This window comes from Lutjanus erythropterus, chromosome 6, assembly GCF_056507025.1.
Source record: "Lutjanus erythropterus isolate fLutEry1 chromosome 6, fLutEry1.hap2, whole genome shotgun sequence".
NCBI classification, from domain to species: domain Eukaryota; kingdom Metazoa; phylum Chordata; class Actinopteri; order Lutjaniformes; family Lutjanidae; genus Lutjanus; species Lutjanus erythropterus.
This window is the reverse complement of record NC_139322.1, coordinates 18,819,095-18,831,878: the sequence shown is the minus strand read 5'-3', so window position 1 is coordinate 18,831,878 and position 12,784 is coordinate 18,819,095. Positions and strand designations below refer to the sequence as shown.

The 12,784-nt window shown below is 41.6% G+C and overlaps 1 protein-coding gene across 3 annotated transcripts in view; it reads right to left on the bottom strand.

The window, feature by feature from the left end:
- znf385a (zinc finger protein 385A) overlaps positions 1–12,784 on the bottom strand; it is a 117,920-nt gene that overhangs the window by 49,743 nt on the left and 55,393 nt on the right. For 2 of the 3 annotated variants that reach the window (XM_084720995.1, XM_084720996.1), the window contains exons 2-3: positions 11,217–11,368; positions 1,793–1,903 (exon numbers count right to left, since the gene is read on the bottom strand). In XM_084720995.1, the coding sequence (XP_084577121.1) occupies positions 1,793–1,903; positions 11,217–11,368 (263 nt within the window). Of the gene's footprint in view, positions 1–1,792; positions 1,904–6,216; positions 6,669–11,216; positions 11,369–12,784 lie in introns of those variants that run through there. The other variant, XM_084720997.1, reaches the window with a different exon arrangement.

The following is a 12,784-nucleotide window of genomic DNA, read 5'->3' as shown; positions in this document are numbered from 1 at the left end:
GATGAAGTTGCTGTCAAACTTAATTGATAGAATTATATAAAAGCATGAAAAAAACCAAACATCTTGCTGCAGTTAATTCTTCTTACTTTGAGATTCTTTGAAATGCAGGCAAAAGATACTATTTATCTCTCTCTTAGCTTCTGCAGCAGCTCTTGAGACTTTGTGCTGCAGTGATTATTGCTTCTACTAACTCTACACTAACTGAAACAAATTAAATTCCAGCAGGGTCGCAACTGCCAAAACACAGCCCAAACAAATGTCCCACATCCCCATGTCAATACCCAGTCTCAGGAGAGAAAACAGGGCAGAAAGCCTTCCAACGCTTTCCTAAAGAAAGTTTTTTATGAGGTGAAAGGTTTGTAAGTAAGTAACAGCAAGATGCAGCAGATTTAAAGGAGCTACTTGTAAGAAATGGCCACCTGTCGAAGGTAACTCCAAATAAATAAGAGGCAGTGGATCACCAGAGTACCTGCTAACTGTTGCTCACTTCGCTGTAACTATCTTTGGCTGTAGCTAGCATCCTAGCTGCCATTAGCTCAGTTACCCCTGTAGTTCGAGGCCCTACTATGACTTGAGTCTGGCCAGACCTGCAGCTCAGATCCCTGACAGAGTTTTTATGTTTACATCGTGGACAACAGAACCAGGCTCAGCAAGCTCTCAGTGAACATGGCTGGACTGGTACCAAACACAACCCCGAGACCAATGGAGGCCAATCTGGCGACAGGGAAAACAGTACTGAGGTGATCTACAGCGGAGTGATGAACAAGGTGGGCAGAGACAGAAGAGACATGAAGTGGAGCGGAGTGAAAGGGAGATCGGGCATCAGAAAGCCACAATATTTTCACATCTAACACGGTAGATTTAAGATTTATCTTCAACCAAACTAGAGCTGGTGATTGTTGAACAGTGGAAAGACAAAGCAAGTCGATTTTGGTGAGTTTTATTTTGTTTCTGTCAAGTTTGAAGTGTGCTAAAAGCTCATCTGTAAAAGAGAGAGACTTGACTTCAGGTGCACAGCAAGGACACTGAACTTGCTTTGAAAAAGACAGGAGGCCAGGGCCCTGTTCATAAACAAATAATAAAATTATATATCAGGTAAAATGCTAAAATTTTCTCAAGGTGCTACCTGGCGGGAACATAAAATTCATCTGTCCATTTTTTCATTGAACTGCTTGTTTTATTGTTGCCCCTTCCATGTTTTCTGTTCTCACTCATCATTGCTAAGCAGCTAAATCTGCACTGCAGCTCTGTGCACGTGAGCTGGGTGCAGAAATCAACTGTCACCATAGGTGGAAGTTATGGGGAACAGACCCCCTGAGAGGGAAAAACAGTGTGAATCAATTTATTTTCATTGTGAATTAGAAAATGGTCGGAGAGCTATCGGCCACACTACTGGGGTATTTCAGACAATAGATGTAAGAACATTTCCTTTCTTGCCATTTTGTGAGTTTATTTTGTTTATTTATTTGACTAAAAAAATAATAAATAAAAAGAGCTTGTCAAAGTAGTAACATTAAACGCTTACATATATCAGGCTGGAACTAGCTGGTTTGAATGTTAACTTCAGTAGATATCTCTGCCACACAATAAATAGACGTCTGTGACATCTTAACCTTTACTTCCTCACATTCTGTTTATAATGTTAGTTCTTTTTTTGTTTTTTTGTAACATGACAATTCTGTCCATATCTCACACATTGCACCTTTAAAGCCACGTGGGAAATGCAGACACCATGAGAGATGGAGGGAGAACTATAGTGTGTATATGTGTGTTTTTTTTTGTGTTCCCGTACCTCTGAGTTGAAGCGGATCTGGCAGACGTTACAGGAGATGACTGGCCGCTTGGTCTTGATCAGTGGTACTCCAAAGGTGTGGTTGATCACGGCCTTCTGCACCGGGTCCATCTGGCAGAGACATGACAGGGGGAGAGCCAGAGAGAGGGAGAGAGAACAGTAGAAATCTGTGAGCCATAATTCATACTCATCTACTACTACACTTCTGTGCTCCAGACACCCTGGTGCTACAAGTCGACAGGCCAGTCCATCATAATGATGTAAGGGGTGAATATGCTGTGCCCTCTACTGTACCTCGGATGGTTGTAGAGAGGCCCACAGTTGTTCTGCCAAAGAGACTAAACCAAAAAGTCTAAATGGCTACAGGAATTGAGTACACAAAGAATAGTTTTTACAGCGTCTATCCTGTGTTTACTGCATGTCTGTGTTTATGTCTTGCAAACAGTGGTCAGTGTTGACAGCGTGTTGCTACAACGGAGACACCTGTTGCATCCTACCCAAGCTCAGGCTTCTGATCCTGACCAGGTTGTAGCTTCACACGTCCTTACACTAATTGTTTCAGCTGGGATGTCCATCATCTCTGTGGCGTTAAGCACCTCGTATAAATTTAACTGATTCACTTTAGCAGCTCTCCAATGTGTCGGTGGCTAAGCCGCCCACTTAAACTGTGTCCCAGACACAAAGGACCTTGCCTGTACGGATCTAAAAGGGCTCCATTCCAATTGTTTATCTCTGTTTGAAGCTGAATTTATCTAGCAATCAGTGTTAATTGACCTTAGCATTAGTCTGGAGTCAACGGCTGGTGTGGGTTTCCACCACAGACAACTTTCTGGCACTATGTGTGCAGCTAAGGAAGGTAAAATTTATAAGATGATGTGGCACTGCTTGGGTACAGAAAAGGAATGAAGAGAAACAAAAGTCCTGGCCTGAAGAGCAAAAATGGATATGATGCTGTGTGCTTTGAGTTCATACGACAGTGAGGGAATGTTCCACAGAGTCCTCCAAGTGTGATGCAAGCCTGTTGGTTTGGAGAGCCCGACAGACTCTAAATTACTCAATTTGGCTCATCACTGCATTTAATTTGGCTAATCACCAAGTGTTCCCTTCAGCTATCTTGCACCCAGAGCCACACAGTCTCATCTGATACACAAATGGCCCAAGACTCTGGCCTGAGGAGAGACAGGGAGAGAAAAGAGCGGCTAAAATGAATATTCTCATAACTCAAGCACAGACAATTTGAATTTCTGCACAGTGCTTGTTACTTGGCAACTCCAAAGAAACAGGGTAAACAGAGAGAGAAAGAAATGGGGAGGAGACCTGAGACATTTAGCTGGGTGACAGGACGGTACAGAAACACACCATCTGGAAGAGCGAGGCAGTTGGAGAGGAAGATGAATTGGGACAGATAGACAGAGAAAGAGGAGGGGAGAAATGGGAGAGAGTCCAGAGAGAGACAGAGAGAGAAAGAGGCCCGGGCCGGACATCCTCACATCGCACATTCTTATCTCATTTGGCTCTCATTCCCACACTCCCCCGTTTCTCTCCCCAGAAACAGCCTAAAGTCAACTCCACTGCTGTTGTTTCTGTGAATTCATGTGGACTGGGGAGGGGTCAAATATTGAGCAGGGTGAAGGGTGAAGACAACGAAGCAACAAACTCAACTTTTTTTTAAATCAAACCCTTTGAATTCCTGCCCATTTTACCCCAACTCCCACATGACAAGCAAACAAAACTGGGGAGTTACATGTTCAGTACTAATGTTGTGGTACGCGAGATTCATCTTGGTCTTGAGGCTGGTCACGAGACCATCTTTCGAAAGTTGTTTCTCTTCTTGGAATCACTGGCATTTTTTTCTCAGTCTTGTCTCTGCCTCAGATAAAAGGGACTTGGGTGAGGAAAGAGTTTAGATGCACTTCAACCAACTCACAAGGAACTTTAGGCCTGTCTGGTGCTCTCAAGGGCAGGAGAGTCTTGTCACGGGAAAGATTTGGAAAATATATCCAAACATACTGAACCCTCAGTCAAAACATTTTGCCGCTTTAGTCCGTTGTACTCAAGTATGTTTGGACATATCTCCCCAGCTCTCTCCTATGACAAAAGTGGAATTCGGATTTTATTTCAAACCTGGTCAGAACCACAACTGTAGAGATATCACTAAATTGCTTGACCATAACGAAAGGTAAGCTAAGCGTAAGTGACACGAGCAAAGCTAGCTACTTACCATTAGCAATCTGCCTTTGTACTAAAACTCATCAGAAATCTCTTCACCCTTCACCCAAAGACAATTAGCAAATATTAGCAATACACAGCTAGCAATTTGAGGGGCGGTGAGGGAAAAGCCATTCTCCCTGTCATCAAATGCCATCGCTCTGAAATATCAGTAGTCTAACTGCACCGTGTATTGATAAATCCATGGTGCGGTCCATGCTGGTGGAGTACACTGATTTTTAATTGTGACTTTTTCTCTGTCCCATCCTTCTGCCAGTTTTGTCTTGGAAAACAGGTAGTCAGTAAATCCATTCACTAGCTGCAGGTGAACAAAACAAACCGTGTCTATCCCCTCTGTTAAAAATGAACAGATGGCTTACTGTCTATACATATTAGCCGGGATAATAGATGGCTACTTGTCACCTAGCTAAGTGCAGAGTTAGTTAACACACACATTCCACACATAAAATATAACTCTAAAGTGCCTTTTGATTTTTTTTTACACCTTTACATGCACACATATAGTGGGTATTGTTCATAAATTAATACCAGTACCAATACCGCTATCCTTAAAGTGATATTGCCATCAACAGAGTACTTAATTTGAAAGCTTTTTGCTCTACTTCATTTGATACCCATCATGTGAATGGAAGTATCCCTGCAGCCATAGCTTTGAACATTTTGGAGGCATTGTGGCATGCTGAGATGCTAACTCTATCAAATACACCGCACATGACTGCATGTTGTAGCTGCTGCAGTACTGGGTCATAGGAAGGTCTCATTAAATCAAAGAACACTTGGCTGCAAGCAAAACAATAGTGCTTTTTCTAGATCTGTGTACAAAAAGGATCAAATGCAGGTATCATTTGACTGGAGGGGTTTCATTACCACTTCTCTCAGCATATATGTCAGCAAAAGAGGTGAATAAAGAGGAATCTCCATTTGTTTTCTGTGCGTGTTTTTGTGGAAATATGAATCTTCCAGGTTAATTTGAGAAGGGCCTTTTGTTTGCATGCTCCACATTTTACTGTAACTGTGTCATGCAGTGCGTTCTGTTCCCAGACATGACTCGGTCTCGCCCTGCTTTGGTCTCGGTCTTGACTTGGTCTCAACTCCTCAAAGTCCTGGTCTTCACTCCATCTTAATACACTCTGGTCTTGCTCATGATTTGGTCTCAGTTTCATGCTGTTAAATGCTGTATATGGGTGTCCATGCTGCAGCCCATCATCACCCCATATGAGGAAAGTTTAAAAAGAGTTGAAAAGGCTTGGTGGAGTTAACTGTACACATGAATCATGGTCCTCTCCCCAGCCCGTCAGTTCTGTACTCTGGGTGTGGGTCAGCTATGATCCATCCAGTTGATTCAGCTGTTAAAAACACAGTCCAGCTGCCAGCAAGCCTTTTTGGACGGCTGCTCACATGGCCTCTTAATGCTCTCCAAAACATGTCCTCATGAAATAGGAGCAGAGCTTCGTGATGTAACTGAAGAGGGATTTTCCAAAACTCACTCAGTCGCTTTGACCAATTTTGAGAAAATCACTTCTGCTCCAAACTGCATTGATTTTTTATGATTCAACCAATTTAATCTCTAAAATCTAATTAGTAAATAATGAGTGAGTTTTGGAAATTTTAATATCAGAGTGAGTTGAGTGTGGAGCTGTAAGAATGTGGTGACAGCTCTGACAGCTGTAATAAACCACAGAGACCACTGACTTTACCATCACTCAGCAGTTATGTCAACAGCTCCACGGGGCCTTTAAGACCCAAACACCCTAATTCCTTTTGTTAATTTCTTCTGTGGGGAAACAAGCCCAAAGAGCATGCAAGCATCTCTCAGCACTGCATAATGGCATGCACCTAAACCCACCAACATCCTCTTTTGTGGTCTTTATTTTACTTCCTTTATCTTTCTCTCTCCCTTCTCTCCAGTCTTAATTTTCCTTTCTTTGTTTCTGTTCCTTTCTTCTAGCGTGTGTGATCAATTCCCTGCAACAAAATGCTTGCAAGGGTTGAATTCCAGCGATGAGGAATGCACTGCTCTGTGACTCTCGGTGGGACCACTCTGGCAGTCCCATTAAAGTCTGCACTGTGCCAGATAAAAACAGCCTTTGAAGCTCTAAGTTCTACAGTCCTTTTGTGCCGTGCCCAGATTAAGACACGGCTGGGTGAAAAACAAAAATAAAACAGCAAGAAGCTCCAAGCATTAAGGTACTCACCTTCTTCTCCTCTGAGTCTGTGGAAGCTTGGAGCTGCATTGGTCCTCCTGTGTGTGCGCTGCTGGCCGAGGTGTGTGTTTGGGTCTCAGCATGTGCCAGACTGAGAGTGTGTGGTGCACCTTCCTCACTCATTCAGCCTCCTAGCTAGTTGCCAATGCTGAATACAAACTAACTCAAACACAAAAGAATAAGGCTTGTGCCTAGTGATGCATTGCCAGCAAAGATTTCTTTGTTTTTCCTCTTTTGGCACACTGTCTGCTTCTCTTTGAAATGCTGTGAGAGAAAAAGTAACTGTATGCTGTAAGGATTTTCTCAAATCTCTGCCTTACTGTCTCCCTTTTATCACTGACACATCACCTTACAAGTGTCTGTCCCTTTGTTCAGCCTCCCTCAGCTCTCCTCTCAGTGCTCTCTCTGCCTCACGCCTCCCTGTAGTGCGTTTCCTTCACTCTGCTTTCCAGTTTTCTCCTCCCCTTCTCACTCTCTCTCTCTCTCTCTCTCTCTCTCTCTCTCCCTCGTCTTTATGAACACTTGATCCATCCAGATGCAGCCAGGATTGTGTGTCCCACTCTCCTCCTGCTCAACCCCCCTCCCTCCTCCCCTGAGTTCACACCATCTATCAAATGTCATCATCAGATCAGGCACTGGAGCTTTTTCCCCAACCCACCAACTCCCAACCAAACCACACATGAATACACCCACACCCATACAATACTCCTATCTGGTGTCTTGCTACAGTGGTTTGAAGACACATTTGATGCCTTTCAGCCAGACTTCAGTGCACAGAAAATCTGATAAAGCCTCATGAGAAACTGGACAAAACCTACTCTAAGACTAGGCTGCAAAGATTAATTTAATCTAAGATTAGATTAGTTTTCAAACAGGCCACAATACAAAACTAATATCTGTTTAGTAAATCCAAGTTTAGTCATGTAAACTTAAATTACATGAATTAATCAATATGGAGATGTTTGCTTACCCAAGAAATAAGCAAATAAATAATTAATTTGAGTGTCTAGTATAACTATAAACGAGGGTTGGAAACCCTTAACTTTCAGCTGCACTGTATTCCTTAACAAAACATTATATTGTTTGCTAGCTGGCTAAATAGTTAATAGTAGGTTACACTGTTTGCTAGTTAGCTAAGTTAATAAATGTTATATTTTTAGCAAGCTAAGCGGCTCGCTACACAAAACATGACATTGTTTGCTAGCTAGCTAAATGTTAACAATATTAACATTGTTAGACTGTTTGCTAGTTAGCTAAATAGTTAACAAAATATTGCATTTTTTACTAGCCAGCTAAAAATGTTAAACTGTTTGCTAGTTAACTAAAAAGTTAACAAATCTTAGATTGTTGGCTGCTTTACTAACAAGCTGTCAAAGCATTATATTGTTAAAAATATAAGAAAAGTAAAAAGTAAGGCTACTCATGATGCCTAAACAGAGAAGCTCTAATTTCTCCTTTGAGAAAAAAAAAACAAAAAACTTGTTAGCAGAATTAATGGAGCAATATGGCCAAATAATAGAAGATTTCACAAAACACAGTAAGAGAAGGCCTGGCAGAAACTTGCAGACTGTTTTAACAGATCAACTGGAGTGAAAAAAGAAGAGACGCATCATAAAACTCAGTTTGGTTTGTCCTTCAAATTTCTTCAAAGACCTTTATTATTTTGCTCCGTCCATCTTGGAGAGAATGTTAAACCTCCTCAAGTGTTAAATTGGAGTGTAAAGTTTTGGTGCAAAGGAATTAAATTTAATTTTTGTTAATTTTAAGATAGATTGGTGCAACATAATTTAAAGTTAAACCATTATTTAATAATGTTTAAAAATGAATCCTTGTTGGTGCAGTCTAGCCTAATGGGTACTATTCGATACTACTCGATGGATCAGCCTGAATCTGAAACCTGTAGAATCAACAGGTATGATAAAAACATCAGTCAATTAATCTGGTGCTGGAATAAACGTGTTATGAAGGACAGCCCATACTGTTTGAGAGTGTGTTGTTGCCTATGAAGAGAGTGATAAAGGAGATGAAAGGAGGACAGACAGCAGGTGATATTCCAACAAGTCTGTTGCATGCAGCTTTGCATGATTAGACACCTTCATCGAAAATTCCTGACTTTGCAGCCTGCGTGTGCCCACATCAGGGCAGGCAGCTCAGCTCGGAGGCTGTGTGAGCGTGCGTCTATATCAGGACCAGCTGCTGCAGATAAATAATTCAGCCTCGTCACTGTCTAGAGGCACATTGGGCGAGACAGGCAGGTAGAGGACAAATCACATTACAGGACCATTAAAGCTGTATATGGCTTTAGGAGAGGCCATTCCTCTACTATGGGGCTAATAACCCTCAATGCAAGTCTCATTAAGACTGTACAAACTCAGCACAGATCACTTATTAAGACAGAACGATAGAATAACTAGCTGCCAGCTTAGTGCAGGGACATTTCTCAGTGTTATTGCTGCTATTATGCTGTGTCTTCATTGAAGTGTTGTGCATATCCATATTTATCTCAGTGTGGTGGAGCAGAGAGACACCAGGAGGCGTTTAAAACACTGGGAACGGTAGCTTTACTGTGAAATAATCCTAGTTCACGCTCCATTCATATAGTTATGTGAAAGGGACAAGACCCATTCTCCGATTGTTTAAACATCCCTCTGCCTGAAAGCCCAAAAAGCCATAAATATAGTCAGTGATGTAAACAGAGCTGCAAACACTTACTCTATTACTCTAGGTCTTCCTGTATAAATTTACTCAACTGCACAACACTAAATTAAACATAAAAACATCTCTGGGCAAGCTGAGGGCCATGACTTCCTCTGTAGGAAAACATCAAGACAGGGCATTCATTAGCAGCAGCCAAGTTGTAGCTTTTATTTTTGCACTTTTATGGCTGCAAAATACACACCTGAGGCTCTTCCATTCAGCCTTTCAGTCAAATATGAACTGTACTATCAGGGTGACTGTTTCTCTATTTTAATGCAATGCAGTAAAAGCATTTAAGCACTGCCTGTGTGTTATGTGCCAGTATGCACTGCAGCTCTAAGGTCAGAATGTCCTCCAAGCCTCTCCTATGGCCCCATCTCCTGGCCATAGGGCTGTAAAACATCACTTAGGGCTCTGGCTTGCAGTCTATTAACATTCACAGCATCCCTCCGGACCTTCAGACGTAGTTAATGTTCTGAAGGGAAGGACAGGGAGTGGAGGGATGTTACAGAATGAGAGAGAGATACAGAGGGAGGCAGCAAGACAAGAAAGAGCAAGCAAGAGAGATTTCAGGGCTGCACTAGTAGACGCAAGAGTGGAAAGTGAGTGCCTGCATCATCTCAGTATCTCTATTAATCCATGTCTGCTGGGTGCACTGCAGTTTTAACATCAGTGAGAATGCTTCCACTTATGTCACGGCCCATGGAGGGCTATTAACATGACTGTATCGTTAAAATGTGTTTAACGGCGTCTGGCCTCATGTTACTCTCCCTGTAGCACCAGACGTGGTCAAAGCACGTGCCACATAATATCCAATTAGTGACAGGAGATTGCGGTGTCTCCCCTCCGCAGACTGCAGACAAATATACCAGGCTGACACATGCAGAGAATAACTCTGCTGCAGACATGTTCCAAGAATAGCAATGCCCCACATACTGTACATACAAAGTTCACAGATTTTACATATTGCTGACGGTAAATGTGTTGACGTTCCCTAATGGAGTCTGGTAGAACAGGCGGTGCATTATGCTGAGTTGGTGAAATGCTAAATGTCTCTACAGTCTAATCTAAATGATAAGATGTTAGTCAGGGCCTGGGGAAACAGGAAGATCCCTCTCCATTAAAATAAATACCACATCAAACAAACTGTGGTTTTTGAAGTGCACAGCTGTAAAAATGGCCTCAGAACTGTTCTTTAATACTGTACCAAAGGAAGAGGGCAGAGTGTGTGCATGAAATAATACAGTCTTATGAATAACCTTCCTAATAAACACAGCATGCATTCCTGAGGTGGTTAGAGCAGCACCTCAACAATTTAAAGATGCACTTTAAAACTAGATAAAGTATTAAAGTGTGTGAAATACCTGAGGGCAATTAGAGGGGGGCTACCTTTTGCTACAGTGTTGTTCTGAAGTCTTCCACAGACTCTATGCAACAAGATTTCATGGATGCAAGCCAAGGCAATTATTTAGCCCAGAGTGTCTCTGCCATGTTTTTGTTGTTATTCTGATTCAGCTTTTTAAAAGTGAGTGAGCAAGTCATGAACTTGGCTTTCTCTTTGACATATTTTCCCAACCCGACGTGTACTGAGACGATTTTTTTCAGAACGTAAACATGATGGTGAAGTACAAAAAATAATCCACTTCTTCTCAGGTTGTACCGTTTAATGTCAGGTTTTCTTAAGTAAACAAAATTTAGATTGTGGACCACATTGCTGTTGAGACTTTCAGGGGGTTTCCTGTGTCAATCAGGGGGTCTCAGACCCCCTGTGACCCCCTGTATTTTGCACCATGATTAAAAAATATATGTTACAGCAGTAATTAACACTGTATGTGAAAGCATTACAGAGGTAAATACACAGACATCAATCAGTTTTTGGGCACCTGTTGTTTGTCTTCATTATTGCCAGTAGTGGAAAGTACTGTTACATTATTGAAGTATTACTCAACTACAAGTAAAAATACTGATGTTTAAAAAAATACTGAAAGTATATAAACTACTCAGATTATTAGTTACTTTTGAACCACTGATTTTTAATGCATGACTGATAGCAGGTTTTTAACTGAAACAGGTATCTTTTTCTCCAGATCTTCAGTCTAAGTTACTCCGAACTTTAAGTACCTAAAAAAATGACTCAGATACAATCATTTGAGTAAATGTGATTTGTTACTTCAACCCCTGCTTATTGCACTGAATGAGTTAAAGGACTACAGTGTGTGTGTGTGTGTGTGTGTGTGTGTGTGTGTGTGTGTGTGTGTGTGTGTGTGTGTATGTTTGTCTGCATCAACTCTCACCGTGTTGAAGTTGTGGAAGAGGCTCATGCTGTGTGGAGGAGGGGGGGTCTCCATGGGGAACTGCAGGAAGGGCTTCATGTCCAGATGGGGCTGGATCATAGTGGGGGTCCGCAAGAATGTCGGCACTGCTGCCCCGGCCCGGTTTATGCCTCCTACACAGAGAAAAGGATATAAACAGATAAATATACAAGTCAGGTTCCAGAACCCATATGTTTAAAATAAAATTAAACAGTTTCCCTGTTTGTTTTGACAATAAGAATAATTACAGGCAATAAATGTTTCTGGTAAAATACCTAAAGTGTAAAATAAAAGTAGAAACAGAGAGAAAAAAAAATTGCATAGCTCATTACAGATCGTATGCTGCTGTTTCCTGGAATGTGCCGTTGAATTCCAAAAAGCACAATGAGCCATAATTGCACTGCAAAGCAATTATTTCTCTGCAGAAGGAGCACAAGCTATGTGGCACCACAGCAGAACACACAATATCTAAACTGTGAGAAAAATCAGCATTTGGGCCATTAAGGACACTCCAATGATTGCTGGGGACAGATATTCTGGTTTTCCTGACAAGTTGACAACACTGAAGCACCGGAGTGCTGTGCACAAGTGCTGTGATAGTGAGGGTTTTGTGGGCTTTGTAGAATTCACATCACTAGAATGTTTCATTATACTCAAAACATTCGCATCAAATGAAGCAGGAATGCCACAGAGAAGAAAAGAATGCCACAGAGGCAGTGGGGGATTCCTCTTCTCCACCTGCCTGCCAGTCTCCTCTCCTCTCTCCTTTCCTCTCCTCTCCTGGGAGATTTCTGCAGCTTGATGATAATGAGTTTCATCTCAGCGTGTGTTGCTTTGTGTCATCCTGACTCGTGCACGAGAGCTGGATCACTTGATTGTGTCTAATTATAGGACGACTGAATCATAGACTCTGATTCCTCTGCTCACATCTTACACATTCTCTCTGACTTTGGCTGTATCCAACATACTGTCTGAGGAGATTTTCACAAAAAAAAAAAAAAAAACACTGTCAAGGATGAAAAAAAACGCAAGGACACCCCTAATACACACACACACACACACACACACACACACACACACACACACAAAATATATGCACAAACACATACAGGCACAGTGATTTTTCCATCACATTATATTGACTTACATTAATTTTCTGAGATTCTACCCTAAACCCTAAACTTAAACAAAGTCTTCACCCTAAAATTATTTTTTATTTAAACTACTTAAAAAGGCCCACCTAAAAAAAACATTATCACTTCAAGCATAAGTTATAGTCAGACTCTTTTTTACAGCTTTACTAGACTCCATAAGTGAAATCAGTCATTTTGTCTTGTAGAACATGGGAGCTGCTGGTCTACCATTGCCTGGATTTTTGTTTGTTTGTTTGTGTTATCATATGACTGGTGTTTTAAACAGACAGCTTGGATTCACTGAAGTCATACAAAAAAAGCAAACAAACTAACAAATCGAGGTAGCAGTAGACCAGCAGCTACTGCGTTCTGAGAGATAAAATGACTGATTTTGTCAATGGAGTTTGGTTGGTGAGG